This window comes from Columba livia, chromosome 7, assembly GCF_036013475.1.
Source record: "Columba livia isolate bColLiv1 breed racing homer chromosome 7, bColLiv1.pat.W.v2, whole genome shotgun sequence".
Lineage (NCBI taxonomy): Eukaryota > Metazoa > Chordata > Aves > Columbiformes > Columbidae > Columba > Columba livia.
Genome location: NC_088608.1, coordinates 8,331,738 through 8,356,138, shown reverse-complemented (window position 1 = coordinate 8,356,138; position 24,401 = coordinate 8,331,738). Strand labels below are relative to the sequence as shown.

General features: G+C 40.9%; 1 protein-coding gene across 1 annotated transcript in view; it reads right to left on the bottom strand.

The window, feature by feature from the left end:
* DPP10 (dipeptidyl peptidase like 10) overlaps nt 1-20,541 on the bottom strand; it is a 495,948-nt gene extending 475,407 nt beyond the window's left edge. Inside the window, exon 1 of the mRNA XM_065070392.1 lies at nt 20,364-20,541. Within this exon, the coding sequence (XP_064926464.1) occupies nt 20,364-20,423 (60 nt within the window). The 5' untranslated portion in view covers nt 20,424-20,541. The remainder of the gene's footprint in view (nt 1-20,363) is intronic.
* Between the last annotated feature and the right edge of the window lie 3,860 nt (nt 20,542-24,401).

The following is a 24,401-nucleotide window of genomic DNA, read 5'->3' as shown; positions in this document are numbered from 1 at the left end:
ATACAGCTGGAGCTGGAGCACCAGCAACCACTCCTGTCATAAACTTACTTGGGCCATCCTTAGTAGCCAGCTGAAGGGAAAAAATTAGATCAAATTCATCCACTGTTGATGTTAATTCCCCATTGGAAGCTGGAAATTACATCATTTCTAGAAAAGGAATTCTAAATTTTGCTTCTAGCTTTTTAAGTCTCTGGTTTCTGATGAGAAACTAACCAAAAAAATATCTTCAGGGCTGCCATGGGATTGAATCTAAAGAAAACATCACTTTTACCTCCAGGAAAAATCCTCGGAGAGGCTCCCATGAGGTGACCATATTTGTAAACACTTCTGTAAGGCAGTAATAAGAGTTTTAGAAGCAAAATTCAGAAACTTCTGACAGTCCCAGACAGGAAGGAAAATGTCAGTCTCTTAACACTTCGCGAAGTGCTACAATTTTATGGTATTTTGAATTAGTTTTGAATCTTTAATATCAAAAATAGCTGCTTCACACACTGCACATTAGGTGTTTTATCACCATTTTCAGTAGAATAAGCTTCAATAAGACTGTCTTTGCTTTAAAAGGTACTTGGCATTTTCAAAGCTCCAAAGGGGTTGCCTGTAACCCTTCCACTCTCCTTCTGGAGAGGCCCTAAGCCTTTTGCTGCTCACCTGTTTAATCCTACAAACTGTAACAAATTAGGGGGATGGAAAGAGCATGAATATTTATTTACTCTTAAAATGTCTCAACATCCCCCATTGCTTTAATTTACGGGGGCAGGCTTATATTGCAAAACCACCTTTGAGATTTCTTATTCCTTATGGAGCAAAAAGTTTCATTTTTACAACATTTTAGTCTCTGAGTCTTCAAAAATTTGAAATTTACACACTATTCTTACCTTTAAGTCTTATTAGAATAATCCATGCCCAAAACAAATGCTGTTTTTCTCCCTTGTGATCTTCCCTGCATACCTACATTTGCTCCTATTTATCTTTCTTCCAGGTCAACAGATAAGCACAAGTTTTTTGACTCCCACTATTTTGAAACGTAAGCAGAAGCTGCACATGGGGGATCACTAATGAAGCAAATGCAAGTCAGTCTTTCCTGAGGTTATATCAGCTTAAAGACTAAAAGAGAAGGCCATATAGAACCTTTCAGTTGGATCATGTATAGTGTTTTAAACTCAAGACAAATTCTGTTGTATTTAGTTCCTATGAATAGGACTATATATTAACAACACATTAAATGTGAGCTGGAACTATTCTGAAATAATACCATTTTGTAAAGTTTTCAGTTGGGTACCAAAATCAACTGTTACTGATCACCAACTTTACTCCACAATCTGAATCTTCGTATCATTATTAGCGTGTGAAATTTGACCTCAGTTCAACACAAAGAGCTTGCAAAGTATGACAGTATATGATTGTGGAAAGCTTGAGTGCTTTTATTTAAAGTTCCATTTCTATTTTAGAAAAACAAACAAACAAACAGAAAACTTGCAGTTCTAAAAGTAAAATTAAATGCAAAATATACGAGTGCTCTGAAAATATTTTTCATATCTATCTGTCTTAAACTTCCCACACCCCTGAAATATCTTTCAATCGAAACACGTTGAGAAATACTGCTCATTCTTTGGACCTTCAGGACCCTCAGATGAGCCAAAACAGCGTTTTTTCTTTCAAATGTTTTTCCTTGGAACATGCATGGTAGAACCCCAGGGGATAGTACTTGCTCACACACAGTATAAAAGCTTGCATCATTTATTAAGCTCTTTATATTTTTTGGCATATGCCCTGTCAGGAGAAGGAAGCCATGCCACATGCTGACTCTGACTGGTTCATCACGTTAGCTATGCTGTTTCATACCACAGACAACAACACTGAATCTGAAGATCTTTTCCATCTACCGAGAGGATGGTCTGGCTATAAAATACTACAGCAGCTTCTGGAAAATGTAGGGAGGTGTATCAATTAAACATATTTTTACACTGTTACTTTGCAGGGAATTTTATGTTGTAAGATCTGGGTAAAAAAAATGTAAAGGAAGGAGAGGGGAAGGAGAAGCGGAGGAGAGGCGAGGGAAAAGGGAAGGTGAAGGGGAAAGGGAGAGGGAAAGGGAGAGGGAAAGGGAGAGGGAAAGGGAGAGGGAAAGGGAGAGGGAAAGGGAGAGGGAAAGGGAGAGGGAAAGGGAGAGGGAAAGGGAGAGGGAAAGGGAGAGAAAGAGTCTATTGCCACATAAGAGCAATTTCTACTGTATAAACTCTTGAGCTGAAAGAGAAGTTTTCATTTCTGAAGATGTTTTATTCAGAAACAACAAAAAGCCAAAACCAGCAAGCCATAGCGCTACACCAGCATTGGTAGAACCTCTGTTTTCCAAGCTAATTTAGCTTTCCATAAGACTATGTCTAGGATTTGCATTGCAGAAAATTTAAATAACCCGAACATCAAGGAAATGTCTTCCGTGTCTCAAAGAAACATATGATGTAGAAACTTTATTTTGCCTATGAACTGGCAAACCTAATTAAAGGGTTTAAGATGTTATAGTGACAGATTTGGACACTAACACATTTCTAAGAAACAGTCTGGTTTCAAAATACAACACAGAAGCATCTATTTATAAATATTTAACTGAAGTAGTAATACAAAAATAAGAAAATCCCCTTCATTTTAATCCATAAAAAAATTATTTGAAACAAAACTACTCACTGAAATGAGCAACTTCTTAATTCTTACAGATATGGGGTGATTTAATAGAAACATCTGTTTTAGAAAGGCTTCTGCAAATTTCCAGTTTAGCAACACATGACATTTGGGTCCAGTGGTTCCTTTCCTGAGATTGTGGCTACACCTTCAGCTCTGTCCCATTGCTATCCCAGGCTTCAAGGTGGCCTTTTCCAGCTGTGTAAGACACCTCCATGGGGGCTGGGGTTCCAGCTCTATTGCTCCCTGCCCACACAAACTCTGCTTTTGGCATTAGGGTTTTAGCTGCAGCTGTAAACGTCCTTTCCAGCTCTCTCAAAAGACCTATTTGAGTCCTTTCCAGCCCTAGGAGACCTCAGCCAGAGGACAGGTAAATCTCATCAGCTGCTCTTTAAGGGGCTGAAGGTCTTTATCGCTCATGGGGATTACTCCTTGTCCTTAGACACCACGCTAGCTGCCTGTCCTTCTGGCTGACAGACCTGGTTGCCCCACCAGCATACATCTACAGAAGCAAGGTCTTCTCTCTTCCCCTGCCTGGTCTGGTCCTCCATTTTCACAGTTGCAATTATAGAGAAAACGTCTGATCTTCTTTTAACCAACAAAATCCTCGTCAAAATGACTGCTGCAGTATTGTATGTCTGTTAGGTCACTAATTACTAAAATGTTATTGGATCAGAAACCTAAAGGGAAAAAATTTAGAAGCTGGCATTAAAACTGACATAGTCATTGGCAGGCTACTAGTCCGAACTGCCCAAGAATCACTTATTCAAATGGTATTAAGGATGAGAAGATCAGTGGGAGTTGTCTATCATTGCACTAAATTATAAAGCTACCCTTTATTTTCACAGAATCACATAACGTTAGGGATTGGAAGGGACCTCAAAAGATCATCCAGTCCAATCCCCCTGCCAGAGCAGGAACACCCAGATGAGGTTACACAGGAAGGTGTCCAGGCAGGTCTTGAATGCCTCCAGAGTAGGAGACTCCACAACCCCCCTGGGCAGCCTGTTCCAGTGTTCTGTCACCCTCACTGAGAAGAAGTTTCGTCTCAAAATTAAGTGGAACCTTTTGTGTTCTAGTTTGTACCCATTACCCCTTGTCCTATCACTGGTTGTCACCGAGAAGAGCCTGGCTCCATCCTCGTGACACTCACCCCTTATATATCTGTAAACATTAATGAGGTGACCCCTCAGTCTCCTCTTCTCCAAGCTAAAGAGCCCCAGCTCCCTCAGCCTTTTCTCATAAGGGAGATGCCCCACTCCCTGCCGGAGAGGGTCCAGAGTAGGGCAACAAAGATGATGATCACCTTTGTTGCCCTACTCTGGACCCTCTCCAGCAGTTCCCTGTCCTTCTGGAACTGAGGTGAATTTAATGTGCCCAAACGTTCAAGTCTTTTCGCTGTAGTGGAGAGACCGTCTAGGTTTGTGCTCAGTGTAGTCATTTACAGTGAGATCACAAGTTTTCAAAAACAGTTTTGAATTCAAGCAATAAAGGGTACAAACCCATGGTCAGATGTGATCCCATTCTGGCAGCTGACGGAGTCACCACACACCAGCTGAAGCCGTGTAACCTTCTGTGTGCTCCTACACAGAACGCTAGTCTGAGTCCCAGTTCAACCCTGAACACCCAGACTGAGCCCACCAGAACACAAAAAAGGTGCCACACAGCACGTTGTCCTTCCCAGCACGGCACCATTGGGATGCTGTGCAGCAAAATGGTGACACAAAGCAGCTGCGGTGCAGCCTGGCTATTGAAACCTGAGAAAAACCCAGACATACCCAAACCTGCCTTTGAAACAAACTTCTTCCAAGCATATACATAGCAAAACTGTTACTACTCTGGTTATTAGTAGTTATTTATCAATTACACTCAGCAACTGTGGCAGATTTCAACAATTACTCCAGTTTTACTGTTTGATTCCATGCACATTTCATCGGCGTGCTACTACAACATGCATTATACATTCTGTACATTCCTCCAGCATGTTAGGTATTCCACAGGGAAATGGTGTATCAAGAAGCCCTAGAGTCAGCCTCAAGAAAGTTGTGCTATCAAGTTGCCTAATAAGATTGTTTGATACATGTTGATTACACTCAACAACACCAGCTTTCATTCAATCAGGCACCTTGGATTGTATCTTGGCTTCAGGGAAAGAAGGGGAAAATCTTTCTAAGTTGCCACTAAATATAAAGCTACATTATTAAGAAACATAACTCAAACTCCTTCAGCAGAGACCCAGACAGACTTTCCAGCTCCGTGGCATTTCTCACTGAAAGACAAGCAAATCAATCATATGTGGTTGGACAGGGAAGACTTCCATTAGATGTCTTGCTTATTATTTGAATCCCTACTCTTCACACAGCAATGAAGATCATAACTACATCAGTTCATTACTCCAGCAACATAAATATAGTTTAAAAATATCTATACTCATATTCTTTATATACAGAATATATTTCCTCCAAATTTTAGATCATTCTCTCTCTTTAGGAAAGGTGAATACAAATAATATAAATCCTAGAGGAAAGACAAAAGAACCCACACAGTACTTTGAATATAGAACTGCCACAGTAATTCAGTAATTATTTTGTTAATCTACAAGAAAACTCATCATGAATGCTAACCATTATTCAATGGGATGCTGTTTTTAAAAAATTTAAGCCATAAAAAGTATCCAGGGAAATAAAGGGAAATGATCAGGACTGCCAAAACCACTATTGATGAAGACCAAAAATAAATTAAACTGGGAAATTAGAAGGAAGTGGTAATTTGAAAGTAGCAGGTCTATAAGCAATTCTCAACACAGTAGTAAATGAAAAGCATGTGATCCCAGAGGGCATTTGTCCTACTGTCTCCCACGCACAAATACGGCACTTCCACTGCTGCCCCAGCAGAGCTCCCTGCTCTTGCTAATGGAAACAGGAGGAAATGGGGCAGGAGCGGATCGTCCCTCCTGGCTGCTGCGCCACCGGCAAAGGGACATCGCTGGTGACATTTCAGGTAACAGCAACCGGGAGAAACACATTAAGGCCATCACTCCACACCTCGTCTGAAAGCCTAAGGCTCATAGGATACCTGAAAATTTGGCAGCAAATATTAAATTTTAGATGAAGCTTTATAGGCCATTCAAGTTCAGACTTCGGAGGGCTTTTTTTAATATACTTTGCCCACTAATAGTCCTTCCATGTTCACATATGATTTATCTTAGAGGCAGTTGCCTTACTCAAATAACATAATTGTATTTTAATATAAGAATTCAAAACTCACCTATCCAGTGACTCTGTCCTCTTAAAAATCAATGGGATTTTTGCCACTTTGTCTTAAAAAAGGAACAAGACTGGGATTTCGGAGACTGATGATATAAAGATGTGCAGTGCTCCTTGTCTAGGTCGCATTGTTCAGGCAACTTTTACTGCGAGCAGAGAGACTGTAAGTCAGACATACTGTGTAAGAGGACGAAAATCATTATTTATTGGATAACACGCACAACAGATAACCAGAAGGAACAAGCAATTATGCCAAGGATTAAAACACTCTCCACCTCATTGAGACCCCTGATGAGCCTCTGCTGACCAGGGAGTTGTCATTTGGTGCAAACGATGGGTCAAAATAGGGCGATCCTTCATTTTCCTGAGTTTTGCCTTCTGATTCTCTTTTTCCTTAGGGTTTTTACAAACTGTTATGTCAGTACTTTTCCTCTTGAATATTGTTGTATTTCAGCTGGGTATTGAAAAGAGACAAGAATCCTCACAGTCTCATCATCTTTAAACCTAATTTCTCATCAGTCTTGCACAAGACATTCCAGTTTCCTTCGCCTCAGTGCACATTGTAAAATGGAATTAATATTGCTTAATTGCTCAGCATGTTGTCATGTGGCAAGAACTTGACCACTCCTTACTGTGTTTTGGAAGATGTAAATTGTCACCTACAGAACATTTGAAATATCACAGACCTGACTCAGGAAAAAACATGCAAGAAAACCTCTGAAAATAATTTTTTATTAAATAATGATCATGGGATTAGGTCTGTTATTAAAAAGATAAAACCAGTCTATTACCTAGCTTTTGTAGCCATCAATGTTCTCCATAAGTCATAATGAATAAATCAGTTACATAAGATAATACTGAATTTAGAAGAGTTATCAGTGTAATTTTAGTATAACTTCTTACTATCTTCATTTTCTTGGAATATTTTACCATATTTTTAAAGCATCATTTTGAGAAAACACTGAGCATCAGAAATTCAATCTTTTCAAGTGAGACCTTTTACTAAAAACAGATACTGTATTTTCTTTCTTTTCCTCCCTTTTTCTCCAGAAAGCTTCACGAGCTCAGCTCATTACCACTACCTTTTGATCTACATGAGGGTTCTCCACTGGAAGTAGGATGAAAAATACACTAAAAAGAGAAAAAGTTAGCACAAAGTATGATACAATGCCACAAGAGGCAAATTCTTCCACCCCTTCCAGGCTGCCTGTAGTTAGCTGGAAGGGGATATTATTGACAACCCTGCTGCCATTGCAAGTACTTTAAATTTTCACCTTTTTCTACTCTGTAAAAACGGATTATTTTACAACACAGCTCTACCTTAGCTACATCTGAAAAGCTCCCAGCTGTCTCTGCTGCTGATGGCATTTAGCCACTGGTTGGCAGACAAGAACTTTGATGCTTCTACAAATACCTTTGGCATAAAACCATATATTTGACATCTTCAGCCTTAGAGGTACAGGGTGGTCGGTTCCACCATGGACATTTTGTTGGAAGCAAAAACTATCAAAGATAATTATTTAAAAAAAAAAAAAAAGGCTATTTGCATGTTACAGAGTGAATTGATATTCTGCAGGACTGGGCTCGCTAATAAAACAAATATCTAGAGAACCTGATTTCTCACTCCTTTATGCATTAAGATGGTTTATAATTGACAAATGATGTATTCAGTCTCAACATTTTACTTTTACTGAACATTTTCATATTACAATGTCCAAAAATATCTCCATTATAAGTCTTTAATGGCAGAAATAGAGTGTGTCCATCTTACATTGACTGTCATCTGCTATGCACTCCTCTGTATCGGAGGGAGTAGTCATTACTGTTCAAGAACTTCAGTTTATTAGACAGACAGCCAAGGGAACCTACACTTTACACCAAAAAACTGCCATCCAGCCTTTTCCCTTTATGTGTTTACAATTTGCATTTATCTTTTTACTATTCCAATATGCAACTTCTCTGATATATTTCCTCCAAGACATTTTATTGTTTGTTTACCTTCATTTAGATACTTTATCAACCACTTAGATGATGTATTTACTTCGTCTGGAACATGTTTTCTTTTATGTCTATTAATCTACATTGCACTTTCCACAGCAGAATTGTAGTTGTTCAATAATTTAAACTTTGACATTATGAGACTTTGTCAAACATTCATGCTACTATTCTGGAGAACTCTTACATTATCACATACTATTCCAAATGTTTTATACCAGTGGGTATAAAACATTTTAAAAAGTGAAAATATAAATGCTAATCATGCACAGGTCACCATTAGAAGCAATTATTAAATAGAAGCCCAAATTTGTGCTAAACTGTAATGTTAGTCATTTCATTCCTTTGCTCTAAATCTAGAAACCACTGAAGATGGATCTGCTAGGTTTCAGATACACACTATCTGCTTTCTCCACAGTAACAACACAGAAGAAACACTGGAAAACAATGAGCACATTGCATTGCTCTTCAAGAATTAACTGAGCTGAGCAAGAAGGTTTAAGAATTGTTAGTGTTTTTAAAAACCTTGTACCACAAAAAATAAAATTCTGTCTAAAAAACCACTGTATCAGTTGAAGGCACTTTTACAAAATCTTACAATGCACTTTTTCTACAGTGTATACAGCATTCATCAAATCAGACTACACAGTACTGTGGGACTATGGTGGATCCGTGGATTCCCTGATGGAGGGCATGGGAACAGAAATTATCCTTGAAAATGTTAAGGCCTACCCATGAGAAAGATGGGAGTAAAGGAGTATCCGGAGATGTTAAGGATGTACCTGTGAGAGAGAAGGGAGTGAAAGAGTAACATTGATGATAGCAAAAATAGCCAATGAGATGTTACTGCTGTAACTTGTAACCAATAGTGAAGAGACACATGAATTAGTAAAACTGTATAAAAATGCACTTGTGGCAATAAATGGCATCTATTGCTTTCATCCTGGAAGAACTTGGTCTATGTCATTTGTCCGTCTCAACCGTGACACAGTACTTTTTTCATTACAGTTTAAAATTGAAACATGTTAATAAAAATCATGCGTCTCAAATGTTGTTTTCCATTCATTTTTTTTTTATTTCCGTGGCATGTAACCTATGCCAGCTTGATTTTGTAGGGCTCTGTACCTAGAACACTCAGAGAGTGACACATGCAGAAAAAAATATGTTCATGAATCCCTCTCACCCTGTGAAATAGGGTTTTGAAAATCCTGCAATGCTGATTTTTTTCTTTATCAGAATTTGGTGCTAAATTATTTAGATCTGGAGCTATAAAAATACATTTCAGGAGGAAAGGGGATGATTGGTTGAAACTTAAAAGCTTTTTCAACTATTCCATGTAAAAATGCAAATATGCTCTATAAAAGCTGTTTTAATTAGAGAAATCTTCTTAGGTATGGTGACCCAAATTCACCATTTGCCCAGCTGTCTTGCAGCATCAAGAGAGTTACTTCAGTAAGCAATTTTAGGCATAGCACTCATTCGAAACACTGCCTGAAACCATAAATACATTTATTTTGCGCAGCTCCAGCCCAGTACAAAAATTACAGAGCTGTGCTAGGAACACAAGGCCAGGTAGAGAACAAGTCTCTCACTTCCAAAGCTGTCACATAAAACAGAGAAGGGCTGCCATGTTCTCTCTTACAACCTGACACTGCTCCCTATCAAATGACTTTCACAAGCAGGCTGGGCTTGGCTGAATCCTTGACTCAGACCAACACAACCACATCCCTACCTGGGCCTTCAGATGGTGCTTCGGGTACCCAAACAGCTCAAATCGATGTCTCTGAAGCTCAATCCAAATTTAACTTGACTGCCTCAGGATTGCTACAGTGACCCTACAGAATTTCGAGCCAACGTGTATGACAAGAAACAACTGAAAAATCCAACATTATTTCAGAAAGAAAAAAAAAAAAACAATAAAAAAGAGCAGTTTAGTTGTCATTCATTAAATACATATCTTTAACAGAATAACCACCAAGTCAATGACTTGGTATTTAGTACCGGATGTTGAAAACCACAGCTACCCACCAACAACCAAGGGCCCCAAATTCAACAGACATCTAAAATTATTTTTCTTGTTGCCTAAGAGTCCTCAAATATGAACAAGTGTTTACTGTCATAACTCTGATGATGCTGGTAAGGTTATTTGAAACTATAAAATATTGCCAAAGAGTATGTCAAAATGGCACTGGCTCCTTGATAGGTTTCTTCACTAAACCTCACTTGGGATGCAATCAGTCTCACCAGAGACTTCTGTAAGTCATTGAGAAGAAAGATGCATCCAGAGAGTTTGGGAAACATTCAGAGAGGAACAAATTCTGTAAAAAAAGAAAACCACTAATATTTCCTTAATTATTTTATGGATTTGTTTTCGCTGAGCTTTTGTTTTCCCCCTGCAAATATTTGCATAATCAAGTCGCAGAGACATTAATGTTCCCAGCAAACACATTACAGCTGTTGAATTATAAAACTGAGATTTTTCAAACTCCAGACTAAATCTATTTAAAAAAAAAAAAGTACTTATGGATGTAAACTGATATTTTACTGCAAGCAACTATGAGGAATTCACAGCTCAAGAATTATCACAGGGAAAGAGAGTCATGGGTAGCACATGTTTGGTCTTTAAACAGACAAATCCTTGGTTGTATTGGCTTCCAGAAGTCAGATACTTTTGTGTGAAAAATCAGTTGAAAATAGTTCTTGTATGAGCGCAGTCCTATCACCTTAGAATTGAAAGCAAAAATCAAACCAAGTCTAACAGGTACACACACAAGCAAGACACCTATGATGTGCCATCAACAGACATGCCTCCTTGAGGTCACCAGCACAGCTCTGAGGGATTCAGTTTTCTTACTCTTCTTGTTACTCAGTCTTTTTATGCCACTTGTCATCCTTTCTCTTTCCCCTCCGTCCCCCAAAAAAATTCTGCTGCCCCAGGCTTGGCTCAACAGAGCAATGCAGGGATTAAGCCTGAGTTGATTCTCTTCAGTGTGTCCAGCGGCTGAGCATCATCTCATTTTTGCCATGCTCATTCACTTGCTCATGACTCTCCCATACAAACAACCTACAAATACACCTAGAAGGAAATGCAAAGCCACAAACCACTTGTGCTACAGGATAAGGGAAGGAAAGTGAGAGGGCCTCACTCCCCTCGCCGCAGTGCTGAGGTTACTCTGACCTTCGGTCGAGCTGGGTCAGCATGGTAAGTGTGCAAAAAGTTTCCTCCCACCTCCAAAAAAGAAACAGTTAATGGAAAGACTTTGCCTTAATTCCACAGAAAAGTTCAATGTAAATAAGCAGGATCTCTCCCTGTTAACACCAGAGGTACCACAGCTTGTGAGCCTACCTCAAACTCCAATTTTCCAGGTTTTAGCTGCAGCCATTAGACATTGTGTCCTGTACAAAAACAAAAAGGTCAACTAAGTAATTATTGATGTGTGTATAAATTACAGGAAGAAAACCTTTAGTCAATCATTCCAGCACTGCTAAGATGCTTTTACAAGCTTGGATTAGCAGGAGAGGGGGGAAAAGGATCCTTACAAGCAGCAGAAACTAATACGTCCCCCAAGGGACAAAAGCAGAAGCACAGTAATTTCCTTCCAACCTCACAAAGGAGCAAGGTTAGGACAGAGACTGAATAAACAGACGATTGTGCTGCTCAGTGCCAGACACACTGGATTTTCTTGTAGGGGTAAAATGTGAGCGAGCTTTGGGGGTTTGATTCCTTCAGCATTCAAGAGCTCAGATGGTAATCTCAGAAGGTGTCCAAACTTATTTATACTGACAAGGGGCAAACAGGTTTAAAGAAAAAGAATTGAGAAGTCTCCTCTCTTCCCTAGATTTATCCAAAATGCTAAAGCAAGCCCAAAGTCTCCACTGGTGTTCAGTGGAACCAGGTTTTCAGGTGGCAGGATGTGTGTGCTCATAAACAGCCCATAGTGTTGAAGGCGGAGGGAACGGTGGGTGCCGATGGTCCTGTGGTGCAGAGATGGGGACACGGCAACGCCAGATCCACCGCAGCCAGAGGGCAAAGGCAGCAACTGCCCAAACCCAAGGAGGCAGTAGAGCTGGGCGAGGGGACAGACGGGACATCAGGAAGGGGGGATGGGCCTTGTGTCTGCTCCCCTCCTCTAGCCTGTAAGAAGAAATAAAGGAAAATGGAGACAGGTTTTGGCTCTCAGTTATCACACACAAGGAATTTTAAACGCTATTTTTTAACATGACGCTCATGTCTGCAGGTCCTCTCTGCAGCAAATATGAAGAGAAATGTTCGTGGCATTAATCCCACACTGGCAGACTGACGCGGCTTTCAAGCTGAGTAAGTGTTTAATGCTCTAAAGGGAAAGAAAAAAATATTTCAGATAAATTGCTTAATTGGGAAGTCAGGAATTCTCCTGCATAAGCAATTGATTTTACAAAAGAAAAAAAGTATATTTCAGAATGTAAACCTGCTATTGCCTTATAATATCCTAAGGAAAGTAAGCCAAAGGATAGGCACTTGCCTTTACAATGTTGAAACTGCAACTTTAAAAACATAAATGAAGCTAATAAACTAGTATTTTGGAAATAAAGTTTCTTCATGACTTGATTGTTGTACTGAAGAGTAAATCCAGCACTGGACACACCGAGTTGCTGGATCACTGACTGATCACTTTCCCCAGCGTCAGGGGACAAGTAAAAGGGGTCCCTGGAGGGGCACTCAGCCCTCACCACTGACACCAGCAGTTTTGGAGACCAGCTTCCCTTAAGCTTAATGGACTTTGGTGTCTTGAATTGCACAGCGTTGGGATCTCAGAGCAAAGCTCCAGTACCTTTACCTGCTTGGGAAATTCTCACACCTTTGGCAGGAGCAGGAACGGAGCATTTACCACCAGCGCTGTGACTGCCGGGCATGGGTGTCTGCCCCCATTTTCTCCTTCCCTAACAAAAAAACCTTCAGCAGGTCTCGGTTTTGTCAGCACAGAAAATGTTTGCATGTCACTTATCCACAGGATGAAACAAGTCTCTGCCTACCACATGTACAGATGAAATCCAGGGCTCTCTGATGAACAACCACAGGACACATCCATCGCCAGCTGGGGACCCCCCTTGGAGGAAGGAAGGAGGAGGAAGACAAAGTTCAACCCAGACAAAGTTTTTGAAGACAAATTTCACCTTTTAATTATGTAAACTGTAAAGCAAATCTGATATTAAGTGCCAGCATTTGTAACTTTCTCAAGCTATAGAGATATAAAACGACCTAATTTAATAGCATTTATTTTTTTGATGCTTAGCAACCCGCTAAGCACCTCTGATGTTTGATACTGTAAGTCACAGGAGCTTGCACATTTTTGTTACGCAAGTAGCTTTAATTTTGATTTCTCCACAACTGTGTTAATGTAAATATTCTTAGAAACCTGTGAGCAGAAATGTCGCTCAATGACTGTACTTGACATCTCTTACAAAGTTAGCTCAGGTTTTAGAAGAAATAACAGACTTATTATTATTATTGGAATATTCATTTTTATAAGCTACATCAATTAAAACAATACAAAATAAGTTTAAAACTACTTATAATTTTGAAAGCACTAAAAATTTAACAACTGCGTACTATCACTGCTTCTTATAATGTTAAACCATTATTGCACAGGTAGCTAAATTTGGACAAAGATTACCAAAATATTATCTCTGTATGCTTCCAAAACAATTTTTTTAAAGGGGAAAAATTGCATCATTTTTATTGTCATAACAAGAACTCATGGTTTTGGCTTTTTTTGGTCACTGTTTCTATGTTACTACAAAAATCAAGGGACCTAACTGTAACTAACCCTGTGTTTATATTTTTCTAGGCTTCTTCCCCCTACTTCTTCACCCTTCCAAACATATGTATAGAGAGAAAGTAAATAAAACTAGGTGTAGAAAGCCCATTTAATGTGAGCAAAGCATGTTTTTTTTCCCCCAGCATGAAGTTTGGGGACACTGTGCTACCTTGCTTCTAGGGAGCCACGCTGAGATAACACTGCAAACCTCACCTCTGATGCTTGTCAATACAAGTACGGTATCTCTGTCTTGTGGTTTCTCTCTAAGGCTGTGACTTTCTGTAACAATTCTAGTGTGACTGGTCAGATCCAGCAACGTAATCTAATCTAACAGCCAATACCCTTAGTAATATCTTTTTAGCTGAAACTAAAATACAATACTCCATCCTAATCTTTCTGAGTCGCCAGCTGCCTTTTAACAGTCAGTCACACTCTGAGATCTTGTCTCTTGTGCCTCCTGTGTCTTTGCCTTCTCTTGCCAAGCTGTCATCACCATTTTGAGGTGTCCTTCAGATATCATCTTTGTTTCCTTCTTAGTTTTCCACCAAACTTCCACAGTGCTCACCCTCCACATCCTTTCCCCTCAGTAAGGTCACACGAACTCAAACAGAACAGCCACCTCTGTGTTATGGAGTCACAAACTGGTTCAGTCCCAGTGTCTCTCTTTCCAAACTAAAATTTCAGATTATTTTTCAGATATATCCTTACGGAATGGGTCAGCAGCTCAAGACCAGCATCATTAACACTAAGCTTTAAGCATCCTTGGACCCTTGAGGGCCCAGCATGGCACCAGCATCCTCCTTCTTGCTGGCACTCCTGATGTGGGCTGAGACCCATCAGGTGCCCACAGCACCCACCCACTATTCAGCCTGGCTGCTGGTGCCCCCTTTACCAACAACAATGAGAAATCAGCATTTTAAAGCACAATCCACGCAAACTATTTTACTGGATAAATTTAATATGAAATAAATCACTCCTTCATCCGCAGCAGTTGCATTAACTTCACAGCTCAGGACTGTGGAGAGTCTTTAATTAAGCTGATGACTCTAAGTGTTGCCTTCCCTTAGGTACCTTGGATTGGCGTATATTGCTGTGAATCACTCTTAACTCCATTCACAGTGTAACAAACCTGCATGTCTAACTCTCTTTGAAAAAAAAGAAGCCCCTGGGGCATTCTGCCAGTACCAGGTGGCTCATTTTTCAGAATCATAGGTGCCTAAGATGATTGTTTGCTTCTGGCACTTACTCTGAGTAACACTGGGTGTAGTCAACACATGAGAAGTCAGAGTCACTGATCCAAAAACCTGTCACGTGATTAACACAGCACAATCACTAACTTGGATGTTGCGTAATTTAACATTTATAATTCAATTTGAGGACCTCAGATAAAAATCTTTAAACATGAAAAGTCCTAAATAGATTCCAAAACAATGTTCAGTTGGCAGACAGCACGCAAATCTTAGTACGCTACGTTCAAAAATTAAATCCTGAACAAAATAAGCACAAAATTATCTTTACACATGTTTAGTAAAACAGTTTTGGATTAAGGAAAGAGAAAGATTAAATTCCTCATGATGTGGTATCCTTTCAGGAAAGTGTTATCTAACACTCATAGACCAATATCTTAAGTGGCTTTAAAGAGTATCAAACTTAATGCCATATTTCCTAAAGTAATGATTTGCAGTAGGAAAATTTTTATATTATTACAACCAGGAAAGTACTAACCTATTATTAAATGTAATTTGTCATAATGTTCATGCCTATTTTGGTATATTTGTTTTAAAGTGACTGCCTTCTATATTCCTAGCATTATCGCTAAATTGAAAGTTATAAATTGTATATGTATTAGAATACACTGGTGTGTATGGCTGTACATATTATATATGTCAAATCTCTACCACATAATCAGTATATATACTTAGGCATACAGACATATGCAATATTTACACTTTTTCCTGATTGTTTTTAAGTTTTATAAAACAGGGAATTAAGAATAGGATGTTTTGAAAGTGTATTAACAACTGTACAGGCAAGGGAAAGCCAACGTAACCCACCAGCAAGTGGAGTGCAGGAACTTGCAATCTCATAACATCTCTTTCCCTTTCTCTTTTCTTATTTTTCCATAGCACTGTGATGGTTTTTTTACTAGCACTGATTTTGTTCCAATTGGTACCAATTGAAAGTCACCTAATAAAACTAATCTTGATGTTACCTTTGACATACAGCCACTGTTTCTTCATAGACTGCAAGGGTAAAATACAAGTATTTCAAAAGGCTTTTTTCCTCATTCCTGCAGCTTTTTGTTTGTAACCATGCATCTTCTCACGATGAAGGAATGGTTGTTTTTAAAAGGAAATTGCAGTGGTTATTCTCTGGTAGTACAGATGTTGACAGGGAGACTAAACCAATACGGAGAGGTAGTATGTGGAAATGAGATTTACAAGTTGTGATTAGTTCTTCAAGTTTCCATGTAGAGACTTCCAGCTTATTCTCCCCGTACATACATACGTGTCATTGTGGCTGTATATTTAATTCATTCTAAACATGCATTTTGAGACGGTCACATCCAGAGGTGTGAGCATCCGCCACTGCCACCTCCACCCTGCACATCCCTGGGCTATGATTCCTCACGTGGCGACAGAAACATGTCCCCACGTGGCATGGCAATGCTCTAATCAGCAAATCCCTTCAACAAAATACCATGCAAATCTATTAGCTTTAAATGTAGCACTTCTTCAGGGGGTTTTTTGCATTATCATGGTGCCGTAGAGTGCATTCCTAACAATGACAGAGCCCTGTACTACTTGTATTATCCTAGATAATTCATAATTGAACACTCACAGAGATTATCTGTTAGCAACTTGCTTTTGATGTAATGGATTTCAGAAATGCTGTTCTCATTTTAAGAGATTAATTTCCTAAATAGCTGGTAGATTTGAATGATTCCCGTACCTGCACAAACCCTGTTTTGTAACATTTAAACATCTGACTACCTGAAGTTTCAACCTGCCTACCAAGCAGCCTGTATGACCAGGAACAGTTACACATTAGGAGGTGTGTGTACATCAGTTTTCAGGAACAGGCAGATGTTTCCTGCTGAAGTGAATATTTGGTGTAAAAAAATCTTAGTTGCTGCAAACATACATATAAGTCCACAGGGAAAACAACAAACTCCTTTTAAATATGTGCTCCCCGACCTAATTGTAAATAAGAAAACTGTTAGTAAACCACTATTCATCAATCAGTGAGTTTTAAACCACAACGACAATAAACATAAAATGTAAAAATGTAAAACGTAAAAATTTCAGTACCCTTGAATGCTGATAAAACTTGCTGCAGAATTTTCGCTATGGACATCTCTGCACTTGGCTTTTGTAGTTTACAATCTAAAAGCTAATGAATAAATAAAAGTGAAAGGAAGGCCAGGAAAAAGAGTAAAAGGCTATAACATACATATTATATTACACAGTAATTATATGCTTCTGAAATGCCAATTAGTAACTCTGCCCATGATCCAGTTCGCAGTCAGATCAATATTAGTTTGATAACAGCAGAGGGTCATGATCTGGTAAAGAATGTTTTATTATTAAATAATGTAGAAAGCCACAAAAATATTAGCTTAACTTCTCTTTTTTTTTTTTTTAAGCATAAATTTTAGTCTGAACTGTGTTAAGAGCAAGACATAAGTATTTCTGTTCTGTAGTCCCCATAATTCTTTCCTATTTCTGGGTTGTGGGCTTTTTTTTCCCTGCAAACAAGGGAAACAACATTTTAACACAATTTTTCTCTGTCAGAGGGAAAAACAATAAATACTTTGGCTATCAGTGCACCATGAATGTGCACAACAACAGAGTGATTCCCAGGAAGAGCTAATTTACTTGTCGTGTTGACAAGATGAGCTAAGAGTGTGAAGAATAAAACCAGGTTCATTGCCCTGGGGTGCTCCTGAAGTCAAGGCTGTAATGATACAGAAGACATGTATTTAGCACCACCAGCTAGACCCTACAAGTTTTTATAACAGATCTGAGAGTGAAAGATCATTATTCATAGTAGTGTCAGCAAGGTGGTAAGATTTGCAAGCATTTCAGAAAAGCTGCAAAAAGGCTTAGAGGCAAAAGAAGGCTTTATTAGGAGACCTTTCCATTTTATCCATGGGTTTTGGTATCTTTGGTATCTTCCTCTGTCAGCTTGTTTCTCCATCACCAAAACTGCTTTAGATGCAGCACACCCAGTTCTCTGTGCTCATGGATGAAATAAGTTGCGCCCTTCCCTCAAGAGAGAAGGGTGTGAGAAGGGTTGGGATGTCCCTGCGTGTGGGCACCAGTCCTCCCGCCATCCCATGGGGATTCAGAGCAGCACCTCTCATGGATAAAGTCTGCACAAGTCCTTTTACTGGACAAGTGGATCGTCCTATATTTTGTTATGTGGATTCAGAAGTTTATGCTGCGTTACCGAGTGGCGAGAAGCTGATCCAAAAAACATTGAGACATAATGTTACATTGATCATAACACACAGGAGCCAAGATATCATGGGTTTGTTTGTTGTAGAGAAACCTAAAGTAAAACAAAAGGAGAAAAAATAAGGGTTTTTATAGATCTCGTGCCAGTAGGTGTGAAGTTTTCTTGTAAACTTCTTTTTTTTTTTAATCTTCATAATTGCTGGAACAAACACTGTTTCTTGGCAAGTTATAATTAATATGAAATTTATATTTGTCTGGTCACTAGTAATATATTTTCAAAGTAATTTCCAATACAAGGTCCTCATTACCATAGCGGAGTTACTGCTCGTCTGCAGTCATAAGTACTTTCTCACACAGTATCCATTTGTCGAGCATGGAAACACTTGAAACTAGTTATAAAACACATTTTACACCTGACACATTGAATTAAGAGCAGAAAAATGAGACAGTTTTCTAATGGCATCAGTATTACTGTGTTGGTCATAAAATGGACTTGTGTAGAAGTCTCTGATTCATGTTCTCTCTTTTTGAAGATTATTGACTTGTCTGGGTCTTTTTTTTTTTTTTAATGGCATATTGGTATTGGTTGTTGTTGTAGCTTAGAAGGCTGGCCAAATGAACTCAAAAAATGTTGCTGTCAGTGAAAAATAGGCATTGGTTGTCCCAAATGTAAGAGGAAACTACTTCCCAGAGCAAGTACCACACTGCTCTCTGTTCTCTGGTACTTTCAGAGATAGACATAGAGAAGATGAAATGGTTTTAAGTAACTTAATATTATATATGCTGACTCTTTGAAATGGACCAGGGCAACTGTAATTCATTGCTTCCCATGACCTTGCCCATTTGAACATAAACTAACCAGCCGTTTATGGTGTGATGGATACAGTTATGCACTACACAACTGGTCATTAGAGCCACAGGTCAATCCCCACCTCGTCCCTGAGCCTACAGACATTCTGCATTACTGATTATACACTGCAAAGTGTAATGCAGCCTATATAAAAATGACAGTGCTAATAGAAGATTTATACCTTTAATCCCCTCCTGCCTCATCTCTAAGTCATGATTTTTATTCCCAGCACTAACTGGATAAAGCCCAAATGACAATTTGCTAACGTGATGTACAGTTCCGCTGCTCCTTCTGAGAAGAAAACCCCAAACCCTCCAGCTTTGCTCGTGGACAGAGCGAAGCCCCAGCACCTTTCCTTGCCCTGCACGAACCTGCGTGCAGCATCGCACGGGGCGATCCTGAGTCACCAACAGCAAAGCACCAAAGTGAACTTTTCAGGCTTTCACATCATTTTATGAAACAAATTAGCTGGTGTAAAATTTCTTGATGTTGTAATCAAATGCTGTCACTGATTGCATTATTATTTTATTTCAGGAAAAAACCCACTTATTTCTGCAGTGATACTTCCTAGTGAATACAAATCTGTTTAGGGATTTCATTTTATCACTGCAGAGAGCAGTAACTCGGCTAGAAAGTAGTTTTCGATCAATGCAAAGGCAGGCTGGGGAATAGAGCAGTGATGGGGAGAGCCCGCTATTCCCCTAGGGTCTTCCTCACCATCACCCTCACTGCCCAACCCCAGCACCCACACATATCTCACATGTGAGGACAACAAAACCAGCAAACACACAGCCTCATATCTTCCTGGATCGTTCTGACCGGGCAACGGCAAAATCATGCATAAAAAATAAAATAAAAACATGCCTAACAAGTCGATTTTACACCGTTGTTCTTCAACCACAGCCTTCAACCAGACCGTTGCACCAGAGCACTGATTATGGAGGCAGCCACAGTTCCGTGCCCAGCAGCCGCCTGCTCCAGGGCAAACTTTCGGAGGAGACCCGCGCAGGGTCTGGCGGTGTCGCAGCCCCTGTTCCCCGCAGCCGCGGAGCCGCTGCCCGGGCGAGGCGCAGCTCCCGGTGAACCCGGCGGGCAGAGCTGCCGGCACCGCACCCGCCGACAGCCGTCCGCGCACTCTGCCGCAGCTCTCGCCCTGACCGGAGCAAACTTTCCCCGTGCCCGGCACGTTCCTCCCCGCTACGCAGACAGGTACGAGGGCGCAGAAGCGGCAGCTCCGCGCTCCCTCGCCCACGGGACGGGTGAGCCCCGCTGCCGCCCACCCCGCCCGAGCCCGTCGTTGCCCGGACGCCGGCCCTACCTTGACGGCCCGGGAGGACTGGCACTGGACGTGGTGGGACACCGTCGCCGTCTGGTTCATGGTGCCGGCGGCGTGACGGGCTGCGGCGCCGGGCGGGCACGGGGCGCCCGCGGCTCCCGGCGCCTGCGAGCGGCCGGAGGAGCTCCGGCTGCGGCGGCTCCGCGCCCCGGGGCTCCGCGACAGCTCCGCCCGCTCCGCCCGGCACCGCCCCGCCCGGCACCGCCCCGCGGGACCGGGACCGGGACCGGGGATGAGCCGGAGCCGGGACGGGGGCTGAGCTGGGACAGGGTCGCGCCGCCCTCGCCCCGCGGCCGGGCAGCAGAGGCTGAGCGAGAGCAGCTCCCGCTGTGAAAGCCAAGCCCCACAGTGCTCTTTACTAAGACAGCAACAGAAAGTTTATGCTGGCTGCTTTTTCCTCTTGTTCCCCGTCATCTTTTCTATTTCTCCTTTCTCCGTTCCCTTCTACCGCCTTTTCCTGCGGTGCTAATCCATCTCCAGCCCGCTGCGGTGTGGGGATACAGGCAGTACTGTGTAAAACAGGTACAAGACGCAAGCATCAGCCTCACATCCACTGCCAATGCACAAGGGATTTCTGAAGTCTCTGGACTTTGCCCAGTATTGCAACAGCTCCACACTACCCCATAGAAGAGGTGCAGCTCTTTTTAGACTTTTACACGAATCACTTTTTGTGGGTTTACTTTTGGTACAGTCTAAAACACTATCCCCTCCAGACTCACGAGCAAGATTTACAAGAATCATATGAAATACTTTTTCCATGGGTCCAGCTCAGAGCTGGTATCAAAGCCAGAGAATTTGGGGGTGGGGGTGGGAGCTGGTAAACTCTGTGAGCAGATTGTGACACCTCAGGCTGATAATGAGCAAGCAATATTTTATATATACATAACATTCTTCAATGATGTCTTACTTTGGATAAACCTCCCAGGAAAACAAGACATAATGTGCCACACAGCGGGGCGTTCCTGGAGTGTTTTTGAGGGGTGCGTGAAACTGCAGCAGGTAAAGTTGTTTCAGGGGGAAGCAAAGAAGAAAAACGATAGACTAGAACCAGAAGCCATGGCACAAACCTCCCGAAAAAACTGCTGACTGGGAATCTCTCACTGCGTGAAACCCAGCTTCAGGCATCTCTGAAGCATCTGTTCTTTCAAGAGGGAGGTGGTTGAGCACTATTTGATACCGTATCAAAAGCTACACTCCCAGCACAGGAAATTATTGCTCAAAAATAAACTGGCTTCTAAAAATTCAGACCCCAGGTTGAGCTTGTTCTCTGGTTCTTTTGGTTTTCCGTCCTACTCCTTTTTTTGTTTGGTTGGTTTTTTTGTTTGGTTGTTTGTTTTAATTAATTAGAAGAAACTGTACAAAGCACATGTTCAAAATGTAGAGATGTGAGGAAACAAAACAAAGTTTTGTTAAAGACTTCATGCTGTGCTTTGAGCGGCATGAAGAAACACCAGGCGGACACTCATCTCCTCCAAGCACCTGCCCAGAGACACCAGCGTTCAGTCCTGCAGGCAGGAGTTGAGTGTCCACCTCACACTACAACCGAAGGACAAAGGGAGAAGGCTGGGAGCTCGCTGTGCTCACAGCTCAACACGTGCTCCAGGAGGACCTCAGAGACCTTGAGCTGTGCTTGTAAATCTCATTGTGACTTCAGATGTCCAACTGAGCTCTTCTAAATAAGATTCATTTTCAGAAGACCTTAATTTCCTGGAAGGAAATCAGCTTTAAATAATCTCAAATCTGATATTTCCAAAGTCAAAATTTGTTTTGCGTATCTTAACTCAGACTCAAAGGCAGGTACTGCTGATAATGGACGGCAAAAGAGATTGAGCTGGTGAGGAAAAGACTGGTCCTCTGCTTGGTCTGCAGAAAGCTGCCAAGGAAGCCCTTTAAGGGAACCAGCCCTGGGTACAAACTTCCCCCCAGAGAGGGGAAAGCACTCAAACAGTGTTTGCTCCAGTGCTATCCAGAAAAATGTCATTTCCAGTGAAAGCCAAATGCAGAGTAAAGGCAGAGCAAGAGGGTCCCTCACAGCCAAGACACGGTCACCTCTGGGCGCCGCGCACACAAGTGCAGCATCCGGGCTGGCCTCAAGCCTACAGGACTTGCTCGCATTAACCTCCTCCACCTTATTGGATTTATTGGATTTTGAGCAATAAAAAACACATTTAGCAAGCATATCAGGGGCTCAACAGTGCTCTTTCACCTCCCTCCCTTGTACACAGGCAGGAGTGAAACTTAATGGATACAGATGGGGAAAAAACTCACAGAAAAATTGAACTTACAATTTGACTTGAAGGCTTTTCAGTTGATACTGAGGAGGAGGGAATGAGTAAAGGCTGTTTGGGAAAAAGGCTAACATTCTAACTTCCACAGCACTCTGTCTTGTGTCCACATGCTCATTCTGAAAAGGATGGCTATGAGTTATCGGCACCAGGAGCTCAAGCAAGTAGGGGCAACCTGGAGGATCCAAAGACATTCTTCTTCATCTTGCAATATATTTGTACTTAACAGTCTCAGAAGGGAACTACTTTAAGCCAAAAGAATGAACTCACAATATTTTTAGTTGAACTAAGTATCTGTGGATTTTTATAAGCTCCTATGAGAACTTTGCGTAATTTTTATGCTTGATTTTATGTTTCACAGTGGCTGACCTTCTATGCAAGCACCAAAACCAGCTTTAAGCTAATACTGAAATCTCTTCCTTATAATAACGAAGAAAAAGCCTGTTGGGTAAAAAGCTGACAAAGACAGAGGCAAGATCAATAATTTGCTGGCATTGTTTTAAATCAACTTCTAAAAATGTTAATGTATCTATTCCTAGAAAGTATAAATTTTGCTGATTAACCTCCCGCTCTCACAAGGTGGAACCTTATTAGAGTATGAACCTAACAAGGGTGATCAGGAGTTATAATGACTCTATAAGTGCATTGTTTGTCAATAAAAAATATCTCAGAAACAAGTTGGATCAATAGAGTGGGATTCCACAACACGCCGACTGAAATCCTCCAGAGCACCGCTTCGCTGCTTGCTTTTCCAGTAATGTCATTCACTGCCATCCCTCCGGTTCCTCAATGCAGCCGTTAATCCTCTGTAGTGTGTAATCTTCTTTGGGAACTGGCTGCTGAGCAAAATGCAGTTCACCCTGGTTGTTGACTGCTAATGCGAGTATGCGTGTTAGCTCTGCAAGGAGGTTTTCAAAAATTTCAGTGCCTTCAGGGTGCAATTAAATAACTGAGTGATTACCAAAATATGCTAGAGAATATTAAAGCTGTGAGCAGATGCTTCTGTTACATATTGCAATAGAGCAGGTGGTACCTGCTGGTGTCGGAGCAGCCTCTCAGCACACTGAACAAACCTCCTTCCCGAAATATTTAAAATTGGGAAGAAATCAACAAGATCAGCCAAGAAAATTGATTAAACTATCCAGAAAGTCAAAGTAAAAAGAAAACCCCTGTTTCTGATAGAAAAGCCTGCCTGCTCTGGTGCCAAAATGCAGCGAGTGGCCGTGGGCAGCCAGATCTGCTGCTGCAGGCAACATTTCCCAGAGGTTCCTGATCACTATTCAAGTCCTGCAGTAACCTGCTGTTAGTAACTCCCGATATAGTTCCCCAGCCACACATTTTCCTGCCTCTTGCTTGCTGTCTTGCCTTCTAAGCCTTACGTTCTTAATAAATAAATAAATAAGGCACCCAACGCCTTCTTCATTTTTTTGTCACGTTTCAGGAATTGCATTGTATAATCACTGTTTTGAGAAATAAAAAATTAAGGTGCAAATTGGTAATTATATATATTTCATGAGAACATGCTTTCCTATAGCTGTTTGCTTTCTTTTCTATTTTATGCATGTACATAAAATTTACTGCTTGCTGTTTCACATACTCAGGGCCTAATTCTGTGCTTGCATACACTGACAGCTATTGACATGAGTGAACTCAATTTTTAATTTACACCAGTTCATAATCAAATTACAGACTTCTGTGTTTATGGACGAAGAAGGTTTAATACCACAAGGAGGCT